The 25,404-nt window shown below is 37.0% G+C and overlaps 1 protein-coding gene across 7 annotated transcripts; it reads left to right on the plus strand.

Annotated features, from left to right (window-relative positions):
- Nucleotides 1–1,586: 1,586 nt before the first annotated feature.
- Nucleotides 1,587–25,064, plus strand: LOC18443406 (golgin Putative 1). Of its 7 annotated transcripts, XR_016055651.1 has the most exons (23): nt 1,587–1,776; nt 10,154–10,234; nt 10,382–10,431; nt 10,518–11,114; nt 11,214–11,276; nt 11,553–11,630; nt 11,816–12,019; nt 13,531–13,587; nt 13,756–13,830; nt 13,915–13,986; nt 17,749–17,811; nt 17,889–17,987; nt 18,566–18,643; nt 18,859–18,927; nt 19,117–19,164; nt 19,262–19,357; nt 19,747–19,826; nt 19,954–20,162; nt 20,306–20,351; nt 20,460–20,552; nt 21,368–21,412; nt 22,623–22,737; nt 24,548–25,064. XR_016055651.1 is itself a non-coding variant. In XM_011628430.3 (22 exons), the coding sequence occupies exons 1-21, from the start codon at nt 1,749–1,751 to the stop codon at nt 22,695–22,697; spliced, it is 2,097 nt and encodes a 698-aa protein (XP_011626732.1). In that variant the 5' UTR covers nt 1,587–1,748; the 3' UTR covers nt 22,698–22,737; nt 24,548–25,064. The 7 variants fall into 7 exon arrangements, 6 of the variants coding, with proteins under 6 accessions (XP_011626732.1, XP_020528762.1, XP_020528761.1 ...); XM_011628430.3 differs by lacking the exon at nt 19,954–20,162; XM_020673103.2 differs by lacking the exon at nt 19,954–20,162 and having other exon boundaries at nt 24,556–25,064.
- Nucleotides 25,065–25,404: the final 340 nt, after the last annotated feature.

Genomic DNA, 25,404 nt, shown 5'->3' on the forward strand with positions numbered 1-25,404 from the left:
AGTCCGGCGAAAGGTTGGTTCAATCCGGCAACTATTGGGGCAATCCGGCGTCTGGTCAATTGAAACACCTGTCCGACGATTCTCTAAGGGCACTTCTGCATTTTGGGGCTTCAGTCTGACGTTTTGCCTAGGCAATCTGGTGATTGAACTCACTTGAAAGTGGTAGTCCGGCGATATTCTCTGGCAGTCTGAAAATTCATGGGGTCAGTCCGACGACTATATCAATGGAGCACTCAGTCCGGCAATAAATAAGGTCAATCCGGTGTTTAAGGGCATCAGTCCGGCGTTTAAGCTAGTGGCTCCGGTGATTATGCTCACTAGAATTTCTTGTCCGGATTTTTTGCCAACCGGTCCGACGTTTATAGCATTCGATCCGGCATTATCTTTGTTCACTCCGCTGTTTGATCTCACTGGGAAAACCAGTCCGGCATTTCGTTTCGTCAGTCCGTTGAAAGAACTGTGCAGTCCAATGTTAGAGTCACTGGAATTGCCCCGTTCCAGGGTAATAAGGGGCAGTCCGAAATTTTGGCACATTAGTCCGGCGATTTTTTGTATCATTCCGGCATTTCACATTCCAACGAATTTGTGGGGCAGTCCGGCGATTCATATCACTGGAACTGCCCCAGTCCGGTGTTATCATGGACCAGACCGACACTATATGTGGTCCAATTCGACATTTTCGTAGGATAGTCGGGTGTTTTCTTCACTGGAACTGCCCTGATCCGGCATTATGAGGAGCACTCCGGCACTTGGGTATGTCATTCCGGCGTTTTTGTATTACAGTCCAGCGTTGTTCAATCCGATAGTTTTTTGGGGCAGTCCGGCGTTTTATGTCACTGGAGCTGCCCTAGTCCGGCGTTTTTTGGTGCAGTCCGACATTTGATGGAGTTGTCTGGCATTTGTTTATTGCGGTCCGAATTTAAGTTTAATGGAACACAAAAAAAAAAATTTGAGTTATGGGAATGGTATATTCGTCCGAAAATCACCTACTTTTTGTGTTGGGGTGTTTTTTTGTTAGAAAAGCCAGGTTTAAAAAAAAATAGGTGAGAAAAGTTAACTTAGAGTTTAAGTTGATAGAGTACTTGATTTTGGAGGGTTTTTATAATTTTTCCAAAAATAAATGGTATCTTTGGTTGCTTTTCCTTTATATTTTCCTCTATTTTTTGTTTTACTTAAACGCCTTTTCCCTACCGTAATGACCGTTATCGTTATCAACTGGAACGAACCGGCCCTTTGTACGCGTTTTCTGAATATAATCATGTCAGTCTTTTCATAACCATTTGGAACCTGCTAGTTTTATAAACATTATCAACACCTTAATTTCCCAACGCTCCTTGTTTTTTATTTTTAATGAAAAAAGAGATAGCAACGGCAGTTAGTAAATAAAACAGTGTTAGGATAGTTTCGTAATATGACGTGGCCGTAGAACTGAAGCAGGCACCTAATGTAAAAAACCAGACGGTTTTCTTGGCACATCCGATCTCACTGAAAACTTTAGCACGTGGATCTGATCCAGCTGTAAAAACCCTGAAAAGTCTCTCTTCGGGGCTCCATTAATTTGATCGTATACCCTAATTTATTTGATAGGGCCTTATTCTCTCTTGGTTTATGCCTTTTATGGGGTTACTATTGCTAATTGTTTCTCGGTTGATGCTTCATCTCTCTGTTTAACCCTAATATGGTGATTTCGAAGTTGCAAATGTTTCTCTGTTAGGCCCTAATTGGTTGGATTTGGCCCTAATTTCCTCATGGCTTCTTGGCTGAAAGTTGCAGAAGGTACGCATTGTTTATAATCTTTATTTGATTCTTCTAGGCCACTATTTTATTGGTTTCAGTGCAATATCGCTAATCATTCGAACAAATGCGAAAAACATCATGCAGTTGAATCTTTTTGTGGATTTAGGCAGTGCATTTGTGAATCATTTGAGAGTATTTGACCTTTACATTTTGTAATATATTTCCTTGATTCGATTTGTGCTGCCCTAGTGGAATTTGAGGGATCATGACATTGATCTGCTGTAAATTTGACATGAATGTTTAGTAGGTTCAAATAAAATTTATTGTTATTTATTTATTTGCTTGGGGTTAACCGTGTTATTCTGTCTTTGACACGCGAGCTAGCTTCACAGCAATATACCAAATAATAATTTTTAACAAGGACATTCACATACGTGTTTTGTTGATTAAAAGTTCGGGATTTTTATGGATTACCTGAAAATATTCATTGGTAGTTGTTGAAAGTTTTCAAAAGATTCAAGACCATGAAATCAGGCATCAAGTCATGGAAATGCCCCCAATGTGAATATTGCAAATAAAGAAGAAAATGAGGATGAAGTGAGGTTGATGCTTAGAGGGAATAGACCTATCAAAAAGGAAAAAAAAGTGAATAGGGAATTTAAACCATTCTAATTTCAAAGTGATCCATTTTGTGGGTGACAATGGTGGTTGAGGATGCTTTAACTTGAAAAAGAATTACGGAGGCCTCCTGCATAGAGATTTTAAGACAATCTTCAAAGGGGACATTTATTCAAAAGTGGATTCTATCATCCTATAAGCTCGTATAAGTCTAAGAAGGTTAAATTCATAGCAATATTGAAGATTTGGTGCTAAGACAAAAGGATTATTTGCATGTGTTATCCTTGCTTCAGTGTCTAGCCTGGTAGATTTAATCTACAAGAAACCTGTTTAGGACATATTATATTGTATGAGGGGCTTTATGGTTGACTTATTTATGTTACATGTAGAACTAGCTATTATATGCAGTTAAGATGGTTGCCAGTTTATGCATTCCATGTGCACAAATCATATGGGACTAACCAAATGGACTGTAAGGTACTTAAATTAGTACCCATAATAGAAATTATTGCACCTAACTAACAATTGAAAGCAAAGGAGACTATTATCTCTGATAGTTAATATACATTTGAGGTTGTATAACTGCAAATGGGTTTGCAATTTGAATCAATTAAAATGCTAGCAAAAATACCAAGAAAATAGTAAGTAAGGCCAAACTTAAGGCATATGATCACTTATACAACAATTGGGGACAAGAGATTTTGAAATTTTTTTTTTCAAACTAGCAAAAATGAAAGAGAGGAAGTGTAGGGATCTAGATCATATTAAATGCATTAAAAGTGAATATTAGGTCTTGGTGAAGGATGAGGAGGTCAATGAAATATGGAGAATCTATTTTCAAAAATTGTTAACTTACTAACACAATGGGAGCTCAGTGTTAGCAGGAACCTTTGACATAAATGAGGTCGGAGTTCATAGATACATTCATAGGATAAGGATATCTAAAGTGAAAGAAGTTTTGATAAAGATGAAGATAGGAAAGGCCCTAGGATCAAATGGTATCCTTGAAGGGCATGAGAGAGATTGGCATATTCTGGTTGACCAAGTTGTTCAACAAAATAGTGAGTACAAAGAAAATGCTAGATGAATGGAGGAAAAGTATTTTAGTACCTATTTACAAGAATAAAGGAGACATACAAAATTTTATGAACTCTCGAGGGATCAAGCTTATGAGCCACACTATGAAGCTGTGGACAAGCGTGATTGAGCAATGACTAAGACATAAAACAAGTGTACCATAAAATCAATTCGGTTTTATGCCATGGAGGTCAACAATTGAGGCTATTTTTTTACTTAGGTAATTGATTGAGAAATTTAGGGAACGGCTCCACATGGTCTTTATTGATTTTTAGAAAGCATATGATAGAGTATCTGAAGAGTTAATTTGGTAGGTGTTGGAAAATAAATGAGTCTCTAGAGGGTCCATCGACATGGTGAGATATATGTATAAAGGAGCGCTAACTAGTGTGAGGACAACTGATGGGAAGATAAGCGAGTTTTCAGTGACAATAGGTTTACATCAGTGGTCAACGTCTAGTCCATATCTATTTATTTTAGTTATGAATGAGTTAAATATGCATTTACATGGGGAGGTAATGTGGTGTATGTTGTTCACATGATAGCTTTGATGAATGAGAGTCTAGAGACGGTGTCAATGCAAAATTAGAACTTTGAAGGGATTTTCTGGAATGTAAAGGCTTTAAAACTAGCCGAACTAAGACATATTACATGGAATGCAAATTTATTAATAATAAGAGTATAAACGAGGTAGTAGTTAAGATTGATGGCCAAGAAGTACCTAAAAGAGATTTTTTTTTATATCTGAGGTCGGTAATCCATGAGAATGGAGAGGTTGAAGAAGATCTCGTACATAAAATTAGAATTAGAGCTGGTTGGGCGAAATGGAGATGTGCTTCTGGAGTTTTATGTGATTGCTGCATAAACTAATAAAACTGAAAGAGAAGTTTTATAAGACAACTATAAGACCAGCCGTGCTTTATGGAACAGAATGTTGGATGGTTAAGAAACAATATATCCATAAAATGAGTGTAGTTGAGATGAGGATGTTGAGACGGTTGAGTGGCAAGGCAAAAAAGGATAGAATCTGAAATGAATACATTCAAGGGAACTTAGATGTGACTCCAATAAGCGATAAGATGAGGGAAAATAGACCTAGGTAAGCAAGCATCAAAAAAAAAGAAAAAAGAGTAAACTTAGGTAAGCTGGCCATGTGTAGTGTAAAACTAGAACAACACCATTTAACATGTGCGAATTGGTTCAAGTGGAAGTCTCTAAAAGGTTAGGGGGAAGGCCCAAAAGGACATTGATAGAAGTAGTGAGAAGAGGTGTGTGGGCTTATGGTTTGACTGAGGGTGTGAACTTTGATAGAGGGGAATGACGGAATAGGATTTATGTGGCCGACTCCAAATAGTTGGGATAAGGCATGGATGATGATGATGATGTTTGATCAACACTTTATTATACATGTATTGACAATCAATCTGCCACTCACATGGCCACTAGATGAAACACATTGAAGTGGATTTCACTTCACTCAATATGAAATCATGTCAAAGGGGATGTACACTCTCCATATATCAAAATAGAAGAGTAGTTGGTTTATACTTTTCATCAAGGCATCCAATAAGCATTGATTTCATGCTAATCTAGGCCAATTGGGCTTCTTTGGTATCCATGTTCCAACTTGAGGGGACCATAAAAAGGTAGTTTTTGTCATTATTGACTTACTGTTGTGTCATTGATTCCTTGATATGGATTTCTCTATAATTGTGTGCATGACATAGGGTGTACTTCTATTTCTACAAGCTTGTATATCCTAATGGATAGTGTAGAGACCTTGACTTCCATTTTCAGAATTTTCAAGGTCTATATGGTATGTTTGGGGAAGTGTGAACTTCCCTTGAAGTTTTTTTGGGATGCTAATATTTCCTCGAAGATTTGGGATAATTCATACCATTGGAAAAGCCATGGAGAATGCGACAGTTACAAGAAGCTCTGTCTAGCAAGCCACAAAATAAAACTGATTTTCCACCCTTAGGTTTTTCGCCCGCTAGAAAACCAGACAATTTTCTCTTCCACTAAAAGTGCTTTCGCTTTCAAAAAAGGAAAACACTACAAAACGCCTATAGGTGAAGTTCTCCAGTACTTCACCTATGGCTTTATCACCATTCAAAGTTTATCACACGGTCACAAATGTCTGATAGTGTTTGAATTTTTATATTTTTTTTACGAATTATAATGATCTGAATTTTGTAGGTGCATGCCTTAGTGAGATGCACATGAATAAAATATAAAACAAATAATTGGAATAATATAAATTGCGCAAAATACCCTATAAAGTTTCAGGGGTAATTTTGTCATTTTATTTTATGACTATTATTTTTTTAGTATTTTATTTTGGTGTGAATTGGTCATATGTACACACGCCCCAAATTTTAGATAAATCTAATTAGTACAATAATTATAAAAATTCAAATGCTACCAGACAACTGTGGCCGTGTGATGAACTTTGGACGGTGATGAGGTGTAGGTAATGTACTGTAGAACTTCACCTATAGGCTTTTGGTAGATGCTTCCTTCAAAGAAAGCTTTTCCTTGAACATTAAAGTCAAAGATCTGAAGCCTCACATCAAGGAAAAACCCAAATACATGAGAATCTTGGTGGAAGTCTATTGACTTGGTGAAAATCTACAGATTTGGCAAACCAAGAACCTGAAATTGAGCTAGAGAAAAAGGAATATCTAGTTGGTGTCCAAGATCACAAGGCCTACAAAACCTCCTATGAGTCTTATTAAGAGGCATACTTATTTCAATGCATCAAACTTTGGGATTTCAAAGTGATGTAATCACTTCTAGCCATTTTGAATGATTTGCCATCTAATAAATCTTCTACACATGAAAGATCTTGAACCCTAGGATACTAAACCCAATTGGATCCAGTCAACTCCACATCCTCTTTCAAAAGTTACGTATTCCCAAGGAGAAGGTATCTTTCAATTAAAAGATGATATTTTGTGAAGTCCTTGATTCAAGACTTTGTTGCATGGATTTCTTACCCTAGGCTCATTATCCATGTTGAACCTGACTGGGCACTGGCATGGGTATTTGTATGTCATGGGCACGACTGGATTCTCGATTCTCGAGAATCTTACAGGGAGGATACTTGAGACACGTGGACATGTTGAATGTGACTCATCTTGATTCTTCTCATGTTGTTTTGCCAAAAGAATCCTATAATATAATATTGTATTTTGAACATTTATTTCTTAATTTTTCTTTATTTAAACCTTAAACATAAAGAAGAGGTATGCATCTGAAATCTCAAGTTCATAAACCCCAATATCTCCTGCCTGTACTACAGTCAAATACGTGTGAGTTCCTCTTTGCAACTTTGCTAGATTCTTGTATTCTCTGTCAGCTCTTGTATACATATTATGTGCATTGGATTCTTGCAAATTTTGTGCAACAGTATAGTTGCAATCTTTAGCATCTTGGTTTCTCAATCATTCATGCTCCTCATCTTGTCACAGACACACACATGTACGCTCACACATGTGCACACAGTGCCCCCAAATCCTACTTGTTAGAGCTCAAAGAATCTGATACCCTACACCTGTGTCTGTCACCAACAGCCATACCCGTACTCATACAACATAACTTCAAGAGGGTATCGTGTGCATTCACGTATTTGGGTTTTACTTGTATGTTTCCGCATGAAAAAAGGGGGAAATTCATCAAAATACCCATTAGAGATGGAGTTGCCAAATTGGAACTATTCCAACTCAAGACCATTTCTTTCTTCTACGGATATTTTGAAATTAAATCAAAAGATATGGGTAAGTGTTAAATAGTTCATCTTTCATGGTTAATTTGATAAATTTCTCAAAAAAAAAAAAAAAAAAGGAAGAGAGAAAACGAAAAAAACATTGTGAAGCTTGAGCTCCTTGACTTTGGAATTGAAGGGGGCTTTCATGAATAGAGAAGGGAAAGTAATAAAGCAGTTTAATTTGCCTTAAGCAGGTTACAATTACCCTTTGCCATCATATGTAAAATTAGGCTATTGGGGGTCTGCTATTGAAAGTCCTTGCAAATTTTCCCGGCCTTTGTGCAAAGAAAAGACACACGCACACCCCTAGCTATGTCTTTTAATTTGATGGCTAGAGGTGATTGTTACTCTCTTCTACCATAGTTAAGTGGTCTTATAACATACAATTCCAAGGGAAAAAGTATTGGGTTGTGAGAGGAAACTGTGATCTTCTAAAGAGAGAAAAGATGGTGGATAGCCTAGTTTTACTTCATAACTTGCCAAAGAGACATGCATATTTCCAAACCACGTAAATTTTGTGTTGTTGACCCTCTTTTTCTGCATTACTTTCCATTTAATTTTTTACCAAATAATTTCCTCACGTCTCCCTTCTCTTTTTCCTCCAGAATCTCTCACTCATCTTAATAAGCCTGCTTAATGCAGGGCCTAAGACTTCATGCTTGTGTTGTTAGAAAAGTATATACTTGAAGCCTGAGCTTATGGGTTATTAAGTTGAAAGGAGGAACATTTCAAAGGTTTAGAGGGCCATTGGCTGCATGGAGAAGGAAGCTGGAGTTAGTATTCTTATGTTAGTGGAGAATGGACCTAGGTCTTGATTTTGGGTCAATTTGTGGTTTTTGGTCTGTGGATGGCGACAACCTTTCATAGTACGTGATTTCTATATTAAAGGTTTTGACGGTTAAAAGTTGGGTGGACCTGTGCATCTAGGATGATGATGCAGCAAATAGGCAACAATGGCAAAAAAAAAAAAAAGATTGTCAAGAGGGGGAGTTCAATAACCACTAATGGAACTCAAAATTCAAGGAACATCGAATAAAATTCAATAATAATCTAACTTAACCCTAATTAAGAACTTCCTACATGGACTTTCTAATCATATCCTAGACAAATAAATAAATAAAATTCCCTAAGTGACCTATCTCCGAAACTATCCTTAAATTTTCTACAAGAATAAAATGACCAAAATAATCCCACTGCTAATTGCATCAGATGAGGACAACATGGTAGTCCCCGCTTCCTTAAGTCCTGCTTGCCTCTTCCCATGAAAAGAAAAATGAAAGAGTTACTGAACTGCCTACTTTTTGGTATGCTACTACCCTCCTTGCTCTCATGAAAGCATGTAACCTGTGCCATTAGGGCTTGACTCTCAATATCCCAACCTTAGGGAAAAGTTTGTAATTTCAGAACAGAAGTGATGGAATGATCTTCTAGATGTAGTAAGGATTCCCACGGTTTTTCATGAGGCTAGGATGTCAGATGTGTCATGTTGTGTTACATCCAACTAGGCTATGCCTTTGCCTAAGTACCGATGCAGCGCTAGTTCAATAGTAACAAGCTATGTGATAACATCAGATGTCTCATGGTTCTACGCCTTCAAATGTGTGTTTTTTAATAGAGGAAATATTGCGATGGTAAATTGTGATGCATTAATTTAAAAAAATGATGATTCAACTTATGGACGTTTGGTAGCTGGTAGAAGCTGGGGATTTCTCAGAACTTGAAAGTTCTAGTTCCCTGGAAGCTAGAATGATATCTGGAAGTTCAACAACACTTATTTGATAACCTGTCTGTAAGTTCTCAAATATAGAACTCTGGCTTCGAGTGATCTAAGAAAGCTTCGAGAGATTGATCTTCATGGCTTCACAGAGAGAGAGAGAGAGAATTAGATGAGAGATACAAAAAGGGTGCCATTAGAGAGAGAGAGATGTCATAGTTAGAGAAAAAGAGAGCAGTTAGAAAGAGAAAGGCATGCTTAGGGAGAGGATTTAGAGAGAAAAAGGACACAGTAAGAGAGAGAAAGGGCACATTTAGAAAGAGAATGGCATTAGCTAGAAAACATGCATACTTAGGGAGATAGGAGTGAGAGAGAGAAAGGGAACTATTAGAGAGAGAGTTAGAGAGAGAAAGAGCATGGTTAGAGACAAAGGAGTCGGACAGTGTTAGAGAGAAAAAAGACCTGGTTAGAGAGAGAGAGATTTAGATTTATAGAGAGATTAGTTAAACAGAGAAAATGCACATTTAGAGAGTTTGAGACAGAAGATAGCGAGAAGATAAGAGAGAGAAAGGGCTTGGTTAGAGAAAGAATTTAGAGAGAGAGATAACAGTTAAAGAGAGAAAGCAGTTAGAGAGTTAGAAGGGGAGAGAAATGATATGGGAAGCGGAAAAAAGTGAAAGGCGAACTTCCTAAGAAACAGGATAACTTCCATGGGAAGATGGAAGTAGGTTCTCATTTATGGAGAATTTGTAGCGCCCTGAAGCAAATCCTGTAGCACTTCTTATTAAAAAAAAAAAAGGAAGTGCTACTGTAAACTCGAACTCCCAGCTTCTGGAGCTGAAAGTTTCAGTTGTCGCGTATCCTTATTCAAAGAATTCTGAGCATGAAATGTTCAATCCTGATTGGTTCACAATTGTTCGTGCATGTACTTTTTGCCTAGCCATCATGCAGCATGGTTGTGTTTCTTCCATGTATGGATCTAATATATTATGTGGATGCATTTAATGGGTCATCAACTTTAGTTACTCTGTTGTTTGGTCTGAATTTATCTCTCATATTCTCATTTCTCGATTTCTAATATATATGGGCATTGGTAATCCATCTGCATTCCTGATACCTCAAGCTTGCATTGACAGAGTACATTTAATCTTAACCTGGCCTGAATCATAAAAGACCACTGTTGGGCTAGTCCTATTCACGTTGTCTAACACTCTAATGTGTTTCTATGATGCAAACAGATTTATTTGACGTTGTTGATCGAAGAGCAAAGCTGGTTGTTGGGGAACGACCAGATGAACAGTCTGACTTGCAGCCATCAGGTGTATATCATTGCCGATGCAACTATTTTTATTCTCATATTCATAGCTTTTAATTTTTTTCATTCTGAAGTTCAAATGAATTTTTTCATTTCAATAATTGGTTTCCTACTTATGATTTTCTTTTCTTGTCCTTTGCAACCCAATAAGTTTCCAATGAACAAGATTTTCAAACCATCAAGCCAAAGCTGAAGGAAAAGGTATTTGACTAAAATGACATTCCCCATTCATGATTAAACCTTCTTCTTACTGACTGATCTAATCATACTGCTTTTTTTTTTTCTAGGTGCAGGAAAAGCTTAACTCTTTTGAACCTCCTAAGATTAATGTTACTGAAAAGGAAAAGGATCAAATTATTATACCTTCATCTGTTTCTAATGGAACTACCAATGAAATTGTTATGCCTGCACTTAAAAACGTGCCAGCGAGTGACTTAGATGCTCAAGTGAACGCAGAGCCCTTACTTGAGAGCACAACAAGTAAAGCAGAGCGACCACCAAATGATTTGGGTGCATGTATTGCACAAAAGATAGAGACCGCCACAGATGAGATTACTCCTGAGGTTGCATTGTCCTCTACGATGGGGCATACCCCAATTGAAGCATCAAACGCGCAAGACGGACCTCAAAGTCCGTCTCTATTGGCCAAGGCCAGTGATAGTGAGTTCAAAAAAGGAGAGCATTTGGTGGGGGATGAAGTACCAAGGGAGAAAGTTCCCTCAAACGCTGAAGAAGTGAAGATCCAAAAAGAAGTGGAATTAAGTACGAATTCTCAAGAGAAGGAAAATATAAATTTGCCTCAGGAGCCCGAGCCCGTTCTGAGTGTAAGTCAGGTGCATGATAACACCCCTTGTGTTGCAAGAGTGCAAGACCAACTTGATGAGGTGAGGCATCAATTGTTTATTGCGAAAACATTTTATGACTTTCATAAAAGGTGGAAAAATTGTAGATCACCACTGAATAATCTTTTAGTTTTCCATCAGGCGCAGGGACTTCTTAAAATTGCAGTTTCTACTGGTCAATCAAAGGAAGCAAGGTTGGCTAGGGTAAGATTCTGTGCAATTCTATTGCCATGCTACTCCATCTTTAATTTTTCATTTGTTTAAAAGGATAACTTTTTCCTTATTTTTGTTTCTAATTTATGTTCTTACGAAAATCTGTGCAGAGGCTGGGTATATGATCAGAATTAGATTTTCTGAATTTAAGTTCTTATGAAAATCTGTGTAGAGGCTGGGTATATGATCATAATTAGATTTTCTGTTTCTATTTCATGTCAGAGTAGTGTTGATCACTTCTTTTGTTGCCACTTTACCACTATGCAGGTTTGTGCTGGTCTTTCCTCTCGTCTTCAGGAGTACAAATCTGAAAATGCACAATTGGAAGAACTTCTGATCGCTGAGGTGAAATTACTCATTCATGTTACTCTAGTTAGCTTCAGTGTAGGCAAAAAAAAGAGGCAACATGTATATAGAGAGATATTTGGATTTGGAATTACTTGGAAAAAATGAAAAAAATCTGAAAGTTTGATCTTCTGAAGCTACAAAGTACTTTATGCTCTATCAGTCATAATCTTATTTATTACCAGAGAGAACAAAAAACGGCATTTGAAGCTCACGTAAAACAGCTACAACAAGAGTTATCTATAGCCAAGAGTGCAGTGACCAGGGTGGAGAAAGATATGGCTGATGCTTTGGCTTCAAAAAATTCAGAAATCGAGGGACTTCTAAGTTCATTGGATTCACTGAATAAACAAGCCGCCACTTCTGAAGGAAAGTTGGCTTCTTTGCAGGTTTGTCATCTGCATAATATGATATGTTTGTTTTTAAATTGTAAATTATGTTTACAGATAGAGAAATGCTCTTAATGGTAACATATCCATATCATTTCATTTATCATATTTAGTTCTGAAGGTATCATTCTTGTATTGTTAATGCTGTCGGTCTTATTTATTTGGAGAATCTAATTGTATTGATGATTTAAAGATTACTTCAAAAGGTACTCAACAAGGTCAGTATTGACAGTGGAGAAAGAATCCTAAACAGTCCCTTGCTTGTGGCGGCTCAAGATTCATCATCTACATTCGCTTCTTTACGAGTATGTGGAAAGGAGATACACTGAGAACTAGCTGTTAATATCTAGAATCTTCTCCATTATGTCCACCTATCTCCACAAGATAGGATATCCCTACTAGCCCAGTGAGTCACTCATAGAATCCCCTTCCATAATCAAAGGGCTGGGCAATCCATGAAAATCTTGAATCCAGTAAGGAGAGCCCTGGCCTCAGACTTGTGTAATCTTCTTCTTTTTTTTCTTTTTTTTTTTGGGCGGGGGGGGGGGGGGGGGGGCACGGGAATAATGGCCTTGTGTTATCCACTATCCCTATCAAACTCAGCAATGCCTTTGAACCATGCCATGCTCGTCCCTGATTGACCTCCCAATGCCCCAAAAGCTGGGTTCTATAATGGTAGGCTGATTTCGAAATGAATTTACTTCACATTTTAAATTTTGTTGAACTTTTGCTACCAATTGAGGGGCACCTCCCTAGCTCGTTAACATCACCCTGATGTTTCACCGTTCATAGGCTTCCATTTTGTTACTTTGAACCTTTACTCCTTTTAAATTAATCTCTTTTAAAGTAATCACTGCCCCCTCCCACAACTTCCCTCTTCCTCATTCTTATGCTGTTATCTATTTCATTATTGCCTTAGAACTTACAAATAATCTATGCCTCAAGGGACTTGACGACCAGGGAAAAGACTGGAAGCACTCAGTTTTGGGTGATGTTGTCTGGTAGGAAGTCTCTCCAAAATGTTTATATAGTTAACAAGTTGTTTGTTGAACCAGTTATGCATTAAGTACTTTCAGATATTACACTTTTAAAATAAAGGGGCTCTAAAGCGTGTAGTAAGTGGATCCTTGTCATTGTCTGGCAGAAGAGACATCTTCTGGGGCAACAAGGTGCTTGAAATGACTGCCACTCGTCAATGGTTATTGTATCCTTGTCAATTTCCGGCAGAAGAGATATCTTCTGGGGGCAACAGGGTGCTTGAACATGACTGCCACTCATCAATGAATATTGTATCCAGAGCACCTAATTGACCTTGTGAATCAGTTCTAAACTAATTGTCTTTTCTTGAATTATATGGCTTGGTGAGCTTCTTTTAATGCGGACTTGCCTAACAATAACCATTTAGTCTTGCATACTTGCCTTCACTTATATTGATACATGATTCTTTGCCCAGAGGTTGGGTACAGATAACAAAGCGACTTTTTAAAATTGTGTTTTTGGATTTATACCAGGCAAACATGGATTCTATGATGAGAACCCGAGAACTTTCAGAGACACGAATGATACAGGTAAAATGATTTGCTTTCTAATGTTTCAAGGAGTATTTATCACTAATAATTTCATTTAGTCATCCCTGCTTGGTAACCTATCATCAAAGTGGTAAGGCACAGGAGTATGCCGTTTCAGGTTTCAAATATAATAAATATATTTGAACCAGGATTTGCTCCATGTGTTAGGCACTACGAGAAGACTTGGCCTCTACGGAGCGCAGGGCAGAACAAGAGCGTGCAGCACACAATGCTACTAAAAAGGTTATTTTTTCTTCTACCCTAATTTTATCTTTCCCTTAGTATGCATCTACTCATCAAGTTTTGACTGGATTGGTGGATATTCAGGCATTTATGGAAAGAGAAGTGGAACTGGAGCAGAGGGCAGTTGAGGCATCAACAGCACTTGCTAGGACTCAGGTATTATCCAAGCAATGGGGTAAATTAGAATTAGACATATATCTCATTCTTTGGGCTAAAATAGCAATTCTAGCACCGATGGAAAATATTTGAGATGAAGCATGCTAGCGTAGTACACTGAATATATTCCTATATTATTTGTAGTTCTACATGCTTTTTGCATCATAAAAATGACAAAGCATTTAAAAATAATGCTTTATTCTCTTCGTTGCTTTCCCTTAATTCATTGGAGACTTTTTTATTATCCACTTTTGATTAGGTGTAACATGCAATATGCATAAGAGTAAATACCTTTTCATTTCAAAGTTCTTTTATCTCATTTGGGACGGTTTGCTGGTCATGCTTCTGATAAAGTTACACATCATTGTTATTTTGTTTTATCAGTAAGCCTTGTTGAGGAGTTAAGAGGATGAGTTTTGGTTAAATCATGGTGTGTTGGGTAGCCATCTATTTTTTTATGCCTGAAGTAGAATGACAAAACCTATGATGCATATTCTGGATAGTGTTCCATGAGATCCGGAATCTTATTAATCCAATGATGAATTAAATGTCATTCTGTATCATGCCTTTCCATCTTTGCAATTTGGACTTAACTTCTTGTGATGTAGTTCTCATTCAAAGTTAATACTAGTGGATGTAGTCTGCAGATGCAAACGTGCAAATCGAATTGAAAAGCACGGGAAACTAGATACATAACAATCCAACGAGCAAGTCTGCCTTGTTCAGGCAGAAGCCTTTCTCTACTCCAACTTTAGTATCAAATGACAATCAAGCTCTAAAACTAATGAAATGACCCTTCTAACAAGTTTTTATATGAAACAAAATTTTACCGTAATCTTAAAACTAAAGAATGCAAGAATCTTATGACGTGTCACTAAATATCATGTTGTGATTTGAGGCCGAAAATGACCAAATCTGATGAAAAACATAGAGTTTGACAATAGCTCAATGTGAGCCCTGAAATGCATCAAACAAAAGTCAGTTTCGTTGTTCTTCCATGGTTGGAGAGAACTTGCCCTCAAGTTTCATTGGACTTCATCTTGGAGAGGTGATTACTACACATGCATTGTATTCCTTTCGTATTGTGGACTTCGCCTATGTATCTGGTCAGCATAGTTTCATTGCTTGTGTTGGTAATCCTTCTTAGGTGTCTATACCTCAAGACGACATTTAGACCAATGTTGTCAAAGCAAAATCCTTCAAAAATGCAAGTTGGAACCTGTTCAAAATTCTTTTAGAAATTAGTCTTCAAACACACTGGTGAGCATTGTGAGCGCAAACTCCTTATTGTACCAATCTTCCACCAAAAAAAAAACAAAAGATAAAGAAGACCTCTTCTTCAGTGGCATCATTCTCATCATAGGTGGGGTAGCTTGTCAGGAATGTCCCTTGGCCTGGGTGGTCAGGGCGGCAGAGCCACATCATGATATCAAGGATTCCATTCCTACCCCATTAACATATTAAACAAAAAGAAAAAAGATGGGTTAATTTGATCCAATTGCCAAAATTTTCCTCCATGGGCATTGAGAAATGCAAACAGCCTTCTAATCTCATCCTCATGTGGTTTTCAAGATTTGGTTTTGGTTGATCAAATCTATAATCAACTTGTCAAAATTATCCATCTATTCAGATATCCTCTTCCAATGGTTCTTTGCGCAGCACACAATTGACATAGGGGTTTTTGAGAAGTTATTGATTACTGAAAGCATTATTAGCATCAAGACTTCCAATATGTGTTAATTCTTATTTGATAAGATCTAGGAGAAGACACAAAGCTTGTGTGTTTGCATCCCTCTGCTCATTTCAATCTACGTCCATCACGTGCTTGAGAACTTCTGATTATATGGGTTTTCAAATGTGGATGGTCATGTTAGACAGTTCAAGAGAAGCATATATAAATCTAGATGAGGAAAGAGATGCAGAAGTACGAGCTTTGTGTTGTCAACTTCACCTCATCGCAGAGGACTGGACGGCGGTGGAATTCTTGAAGCTGATGATGTTGTTAGGTATTAAGAACTCTTGGGATAAACCATACTTCAATCACACTCCTTGTGGAGAGACTTTAAAGAGGAACTTCATATTTGTGATGCAAGCCGTTTGATGAAATTATTGGCAATCTGATTGAGATATAGTTCAAAAAAATGCTCGGCCGAGTGCCTAGGCGACCTAGGTCGCCTCGCCTAGGCCTGGGCAGGTATCTCTAGGCACTGGTTCTTGGGTGCCCACCCATGTGTCCTAGTCAGTGTATCCGGCAGTTCTATACTTCAATGTTTCTCAGCTAACATGTCTCATTAACTGCCGGAACTCCAATGTTGTCTTTAGTTGGACAATCTAGGACATTCTTTTGACACAATTAATGCTCTTGGATCCTAGTGATTTAATTTGGCTCGCAGATGGTTGGTTTGATATTACTAGATGTGTGACTCAGGTTGATGAGTCATGATACATCAATATTTGTCGACCTGGTCACTGTTGTACTCTTGTTAGTTTTTGGTTCATGTGTGAGACCTTTCCTGACTATTCTAACAGATAAGATCCCTATGTTTTTCACATAATTTAATCAGAGGCTTTCATGCTAGGTTAGCATTCCAATTGCTTAGTGATGTTCTTTCTTTTTTAATCATTAATGACCTTTCCTCACTATTCCAACAGATAAGAGCCATATGTTTTTCACATAATTTTATCAGATGCTTTCATGCTATGTTAGCATTCCAATTGCGTAGTGATGTTCTTCTTTTTTAATCATTAATGGTTGCCCATATTTTACAAGACACTGGAATTTTTTGTACAGTGGAGTTTGAGATTTTGTGTAATATATGCGTTACTTTAGATCAAGGATTAAAAATTAGTTGACTGGCCCGAGTACCCCCAGGAGTTGGGCAAATCAGGCCCTATTTTGTTTTTTCATTACAAACCTAATGTGGAGAACCATTGATTTTTCTCTTGTTTCTCCATCAAGTTATCTCAAATTTTTCCTAATTTGTTCCCATCTTGTTCTTATGCAATAACCCTAGAGTGATGTATCCAAACAAACCCCAAAATCCATGAAATCTCAATATCAAATTTCGGATTTGTTTTGGTTTTTTCTCCATTTTTCAAGACCCTGTCCCCCTTTCTTTCGATTCTCACCCAACTCTCCACCAAATTATTTGAAATTTGTCTCAAAATGATCATTCTGGATCAGCCCAACAGACCCATATCATAATTTGTTGGATAGAAACCCTTGTTTGAAGAGATCTATCCAGAGTCGCAATTTCTGGAGTTTTTTTAACCCGGAGTAAAAAAATTCCAATTTCTCACTCAGTTTTTCACCAAATACATTCAAATTTGTCCAAACTGTTTGCATCACTACAATCCACAAAAGCCACAACAAACTTTTTTCAATAAAAACCAAGAAACTGACAGATTGATTTTTGGTTTGTTTTTTTTCCGTTCTTTTTGGCCATTTGCTTTCCAAAACGCTTTTTGTATTTTTATTTTTTATTTTGACAATGATTGACAACTGTTAGATAAAACCAAATATTTGATTTTTTATTTTATCTTTTTATGTATTTACCTTATGTTTTGCTATTTTTTTCTCTATTTTTACCCCTTCTTTTGGGTGGCGATACGATTCGGGCTGGTGGATGTGACCTATTCAACCCATAGGTCTGCATTTTTAAACACTGGTTTTGATGCATCTGTTTTCCCTTCTAGAACACTATCGGGCATTTACAATTTTGCAGTATTATTACACTGATTGGAGCTGACGTTTGTTTTCAGAGGATGGTGGATGAGAGAACCCAAAAGGCGGCAGATCTGGAGCACAAGTTATCGTTGCTTGAGGTAGGAAGTGCACACGTTTTGGAGATCGGAGTAACTTTTCAAGTGATGTCGTGAAATCATTCTCAAATCTCTGTCAGGTGGAATGTGCATCATTGAACCAAGAGCTACAAGAAGTGGAATCTCGTGTTAAAAGGGAGCAGAAGAAGTCTCCTGAGGAAGCGAATCAAACCATTCAGGTATGTTGGCTATATTGGTCTTGTAGATTTCACCGTGTTTTACATTGGCAAAACGTTGCAGTGGTGCCGGGGACTCCTGTGTTTGACATGCAGATGCCCCAGAAATTTAAATTCGTGGTTCAGTGTTGGAACCATATTCTTTCTTTTTTGGGGGGTAAATTTACCTTTAGCCTTGTCTCTAAGGAAAATGAAATTAATAATAATAATGTTGATAACCTGAACTGTTTTATGAATTTTTTAATCAAAGCTGTCATTTTAATCCGTGGTATTCTTTTTCATGATGTGAATGCTGTGGTTTCCACCTTTGAAAATGTTGAACAATGGTATGGCCTTTCATGGAGCAATGGGAATTAAGATGGCAGTCATATCTAACAGTGGAATTTATCCCTCAGAAAAGTTGATGTTTGTGGATGATCCTTACTATAATTTTATCGGTGTTGGATATTTGGGTTACCTCCATTTAGTGCACCCGTTACTACAAATATACCAATCCTTAGAATCAACAGTCCAAAAAAGTCTGAATAAATACAATATCGTAAATTTATGAAGTACTTGACCAATTGTATTTATCTATGTAGATGCAGGCATGGAGAGAAGAAGCAGAGCGGGCTCGCCAAGGTCAAAGGGATGCAGAAAGCAAGCTTTTTGCTTTAGAGGCAAGTTTTTTTCTTTTGGTGGCTCTTTATCGCCTACTAGTTATATCATTTCAAAATCAGAGGTGAATGAACAGTGGATGATTGATGGGACCTTTTACGTTAAGAATGATTACTTTAAAAGCTGAGCTTATCAAGCTTCTTTCTGGTTGTTGAATATTGTTAAGCAAATGGTGGTTTCTTCAGAGATTACTTGTCCTTACTACAATGTTTTGCAGGCTGAGATGCAGAAAATGAGAGTGGAAATGGCTGGCATGAAAAGGGATGCTGAGCATTATTCACGTCAGGTAAGCTACATGAGGTTTGACGACCCCATCATTTTTCTTCATATGCGTTGAGGATGTTTTCACAGGCATATGTTCTCCTCTTTTGACTATGTTGTCTTCTTTTTTTAACAAATTTTAAATAAATGGGATTCTCTATTTTTTTGACATACTTGAGTCTTGAATGGTTTTTTCTTGGGTTTGCTGTTTCAGGAGCATATGGAACTTGAGAAACGATATCGAGAACTAACTGATCTGTTGGTATGCCAGACAAAGAATTGGTTATTGCCCTATTTCTTGTGATTAAAATATCTCACTTTTTACCTATTGCTTGTGGTAACAAATTATTGTATTTCAGTATCTCAAGCAAACTCAGCTGGAAGCCGTGGCCAGTGAGAAGGCTGCAGCTGAGTTCCAACTGGAGAAGGAGGCAAGGCGTTATCAGGAAGCCCAGGTATGTACTCTGGCTTTAAGATTTGGGAAAATATAAGTACCTGGACTACCTGCATAGACATGTCTGCAGTTCAGAAAGATGGAATATCAGGATAATACCTGGTCCTGTTAATGTTTTCTTTTTAATGACCATCGAACTTTCTTGTTTTACCCATTGGCCCTGGTTTACCGGGTATATTAGACACCAGACGGGGGTAAACTAGGTAATTTAAAGATTGATATGTTTAAGCACTGTCTTGACATTTCAAGTTCTTGGACCACATGACTTATGCAGCTGTTACAAGTACTGTCTTGATATCTTTTCGTGAAAAACTCCACATTTTGGTCTATCTCGTATAGTGATTTTGTTTTCTCTCTCTCCACATGGATGTTGTACCTTTCCTCTCATAGGTGGAAGCAGAAAGAAGTAAAGCCCTCCGTCGAGCATCGACAACAACTTGGGATGACGAAGCAGATTTGAAAGTGCTTGAGTAAGTGAATATACTGCCTACCTTTTTCAAATCTTGCTATTGAGTGACTTGTTATCAGCTTGCACTCAAACCAATGGATTTTTATTAAGTTCCCTTTCCAGTCAACTATTTGTTCTATTTTTGGCAGTGCCTGTTATGATTGTGGAAAAAATTTCCACTTCGAATCTACAAAAATGCTGCCAGTTTTAACAACTCCAAAGTGACTTGGACTTCTGAAAATTGTCAGGAGTATGGATTATATGAAATTCCACCATAATTTCATGTACATGATTCCAAAGTTCTGGAACTGTAGGAATTAACTTGGCCGACCCTAACCTTCTCTTTGGGCAAATTCCTGTGCGTGTATTCTTCAGAAGGCCTAAGATTATTACTCTTCTGCAGATAAAATAATGAGTCACTCTGCCCTAAAGACTAATATCATTGAGAATATTCTCCACCTGAGAGTACAAAAATTTAAGAAAACATCTGTGTACATGCAGGCCACTTCATTTGCACCATCGCCAGATAGCTGGGGCAAGCATACAGGTACTCATACTCTTTGTATGGTATCATACCTTTTTGACAATTTTTCTATTTTTATCATATGCTTAGCAAACAATATGATGTCATACATTGTTGACAACTCTTTTGCAGAAAGCAGCAAAGCTTTTAGATTCAGGAGCTGTGAGTGCCACTAGGTTCTTGTGGCGTTACCCTATTGCACGAGTCATCTTCCTTTTTTATCTGGTGAATCCTTGTGGACTAATTTTTTTTTTCTATTCTTTTTTTGGGTGGTGGGGAAGGTTAAGACTTAAGAGAACTTCGTTGCATAGCTGAAAGCACCATTTGATTTCGAAGACAAATTTGCAATTTGATCTCAAGGGGTATTCTATTTCAACGTTTAAATGATTCCCAACCCAAACTGGATTTGTTTTTTGAAAACCACTTGGAATATCAAATCTCTCTCTCTCTCTCTCTCTCTCGCTATATATATATATATATATATATATTTATATATATACACCAGCCGCCACCCTGTCATCACCATCATCACGGCCACCAACACCACGACCGTACCACTATTATTACCACCACCACCACTTCATTTGTTCCACCGCCACCTCCTCCATGTCACGACCTACCTGCCACGGCCACCATCACACCACCACCACCACCGCCACCAACACTGCCAAGCTACCACCACCTTGCAATTTAAATTAAACAACCTAGTAAGGGTGATAAATGCATTGGGTCGGCCTGTGGGTCAGTTCAGGGTCCATGTGACCTGAACCCTTATTGGATCTGGTCTCGGTCAATCCCAAATCATGTCGTCTCGGTTTGAGCTCATCTCAGCCTGAATTGATATATAGATGCATATGCCTAGACCAGGACTAGCTCTACAACCTTGACAACAAATGATAATTGTGAAAAGTGCCATTAGGTTAATTCAAATTTTACCAAAAAAAAAAACCATTTGATGAAATTTGGAATCAAATGGTGCCTAAATTGAAGTTCCGCATCGATTGCTAATGAGAGTATTAATTCTTCGTACTTTTTGCCAGGTGTTTGTTCATATTTTCCTGCTATACTTGTTGCATCGACTTCAGGTACACTGACTGTTCCAAGGAAAACACAATCTTCTTTTGCTTGGTTCCATCTGTCAATAAATGTTATTAGTAAGCCATTGTATTCCATGTTGATACTTATATTATGCTGAATTTTACCTCTTTTTTGGCAAAATTTCCATCAGTCAATAAGGTTATAAGTAGGCCTCGGTACTCCTTGTTTACATTAATACTTTCCCCAATCACTTCTTATTTTGGCAAGATTTAAATCCATATAGTTGATATGCTAGCTAGAGCCATTATGTTGACATTCGTCCATAGTCTAAGAAAAGAATGTTCCATTTTGACAATTATCTCTCTCTCTCTCTCTCTCACGGACGAATGCTGATAGATAGCGTCAAATTTGAAAAACAGCAGCAGCGTAGGAAAAATTGGGCAGTTAGAATTCTAATCGCATGTTTAATCAGAACCGGCCGGTTCTGGTTTTGGTGAACAAGCCGAGTATTTTTTAAAAAACAAATGTATATAAAATCTCAAAAAATAAAGGATTTTGTTTGTAATGCATTTTTTAATGTTTTTCATCATTTTGGTAAAGATTGGAAATTGTTCTGGCCATTAATACTTATTTTTACACTGTCCCATCTTTTTTGAAAAATTTCAAAATAGTCCTGGGCACAAATCAATTCTTTAAAATCCATTTTTTTTCATTAATTTTCAACTTCATTTGGATGTGCTTTGTATAATCATACTTTAAATATATTTTTTATATTTTATTAGATTTTTTTGTATTTTTTTATTTTTTTTAACACTTTTTTACTACTCACGACTTGCCTAGTAGGCAGGTTGAACCACTTCCAACCCATGTCCAGTTGACCATTCCAGTTCAATATTTCCTACACAAACTCTGAGGGCAACTTTTTTTTCTAATTTATCTGATTTCCAGCCAAATTTAACCATTCGAGTTTTCTACTTGGATTTCAACTTCTTATCATCTCTCTCATGGAGACGAATGCTGATAGCGTGAAATTTGAAAAAGGGTCAGAGGTCACCCATCTTTCTTGTTTATCTAAATTTTGACCATCCAAGTTTTCTACTTGGATTTCAACTTCTTATCATCTCTCTCTTCCTCTCTCTCTTTCAATTGATTTCATTTTTCTTTTTTTTTGTTTTGGAGTATCTCACCTACTTATTTGAGACATTAAAGAAAGAAATCGAATTGAAGTAAAGCTGATGTTTGGCCATGTTTGTGCAGGAGCAAGCAGACAATTCAACGTCTTCAAGAGAAGTCGCAGCCTCCATGGGACTCCTCAAGCCTGAGTTGCCATGACATCTTCGTCTTACCCACAATGCTCTTCGGACCACATGAAGTAAGCAGCAATTGCTCCAATTATTTTCTCTCTCATTTAATCCCTTGTTCCTTCCTTTTATTCTTTCATATTTATATTTGTATAGTGGATCTGTGGTCAAATGAATGGAAATCTGAGTCATTTCACTTGAATTATCTTCAGAATAAAGAAGGAAAAAAAAAAATTTCCCTTCAATTGTGTATGGAGATATGTTTGGTGAGTCGGCCGACTCAATCTATTTTTGTCAGACTCCCTACAAAGTATATCTCAAAGATAAATTTACGATTCGATAATCTCAACCATGACAATGGTCTTAATATGGAAATTATCTTTTTAAAAAAATATAAATATTATTTTTTTTAATTCCTTCACTGTCCATTTTAACTTTTAGTGGATATAAGATATAACATTTTTTTACATCAATCTTAGATGGACGGTAGAAGGACAAGGGACTGCACGGTAATAGCTGAGTCGGCTGACTCCCTGAAACCATGTCCATCGTGTATTGCATCATACAAAGTCCAATTACTGAGTCCCAATCAATGTTCAAGGAACCAGTAAATCCAAGTATCGATTGCGGGCTGGTTCCGACATTTGATAGATCAACCGGTGCAATGGGGAAATTCAAATAAAAATTACTTTTGAAATAATAATGTACTGACAATATTTGGAAAATTTTGTACATGATGGACCTCTCTTTTTTCTTTTTTGATACCTTGACGGGTCGTAATGGAGTCCTTGATGTAAAATTGTGGCCCCATACTACCACCCTGACTATCAAAGCCTAGGCCCACCATAGCTTGATGGGCCTCTCTCTCTCTCTCTCAAGAAGCAATTCCCTTGTCCACAGGTTGAAAGTACAATGGTGAAAAAAAGTAAACCCCAATGAATTGTCATTTCTTTGTATGAGATTGAAATGGAAAAGCCTGTAATGACTAATGACATTTTAATAAGCAATAAAAACTGCAGCTAAATATCGAGCTGCAGATACAAAGTTGTTGCAAAATTTACGTAGCAAATTTCCATTATGGCTTGTTTTTAACTTCTGACCCGTTCTCATGGCTTGGTTTTTGACCTTTTTTTTAAAAAAAAATAAGTCTACACCAAAGGGTAACAATCATCCCAAGCCATCAATCGTAAGATTGGCTGAACCCTAATTATCATGGGTGGTCAGATATTATGTGCTAAACTATATATTTTAATTTTTTTAATGTGAAAAGAAAAAAAAATATATATTTATTTTAGGATGAAATTTATATAAGGCTTAGGCTTTATTAAGGCAAATTAAGCCTCACTTCAAATCCTCATCTAGAAAACACTTTTGGTGATAGAAATCTCAATGATGAATCCAAAATCAATTTCCAACACGACAATAGAATCTGAAACTCAAAAAATGTATATTGCAGATTTTAAACACTTATTTTTAGGGTGAAATGGACGGTTTAGATAATTTATTCCAATATAAATTATTTTTAGAGTTTAAAATCCTATTCTTTCTTACAACTATAATGTTCAAGCAAGATATGACCTATATAAAGATTTTCCAATGCTTGAATTGCAATTTTTTATGAGCTATGAGGTTAGGCTTCACTTAATTTGATTAGGCTGCAGCCCTATCAAACCATTTTTCTTTATTTTATTTTATTATTTTTTTAACTTCTGCACTAAAAAGGTAACAATCATCCAAAGCCATCATATGTAAAATTGGGGGGCTTGAGATATATTGAAACCTCGCTCAAAGTCCTAGGAAATCTTCATGGAACTTTGGAGACCTTATTTTACATCTTGCAGGGTGACTATTGTACTCTTGACTGATTTTGAGTATTAACAGTATTTCAGGAAAATGGGCATTACCTGGAGTGCGATTGTATACCCTTTTCAGCCATTTCGGGAAGCAAGATTAGGGTTTCAGCAGCCTTGGAATTACTCGTTCCCACCTATGAATATTGAATTTCATTTGTCCCTGTCTGTTGCGGATTCGCAGATCTGGACTGATTCAATGGGCAGCCAATTCCGAATTCAGTCTTGGGTTTTAAAACATTACTATTATAAGTTTTGATGAAATTAGGTTGGGTGGTCCATGTTGAGAGGGGGGGAGAGAGAGATGCCTAAAAATGCATGTATGGTATCTAAGAGAGAGAGAGAGAGATGCCTAAAATCGCATGTATGAAATCATAATATCTACGGTTCATTTAAGTTTTGTGTTTATATTGTCTCGGTCATAAAGGGCTTTTTTTTTTTTTTCAAAAGGGTATGCCCCTTGACATAATGGCCATCGAAAATTCATGTAATCGAATGGTTAAATTTTTTTTTGATAATGATGGTGAGAGATTTGATTGGCTGTACAATAGGGAGATTATCACACTTGCATAATGTTTTTGGAGCTAATAGAGTAATAGTTTTCTTTGTTTTCAGAAGGGATTGTTTTGTTTGCCGGGAAATTTTCTCCTAGAGAGAGCTTTTACATATGGGAAAGCTTTCTACGTTCTTCCTACAAAATAGAAGTTCTATCCTCTTTTTATCTAACCGTTCATTTTTTAATGGAGGGTTAAGATTGTCCCAATCACAATGTCGTATCTCTACACTATTTTGTTTTTAATTTTTTTCTATAAACTATTTTGATACCAAATTTTGGACGTCCATTCTTCTATTAAATTCGTACTAACGAAAAATATAAATGAAATATTT

The sequence above is a fragment of the Amborella trichopoda genome, chromosome 5 (assembly GCF_054954075.1).
Source record: "Amborella trichopoda isolate Santa Cruz 75 chromosome 5, AtrichopodaSantaCruz75HAP2 v2.0, whole genome shotgun sequence".
NCBI classification, from domain to species: Eukaryota; Viridiplantae; Streptophyta; class Magnoliopsida; order Amborellales; family Amborellaceae; genus Amborella; species Amborella trichopoda.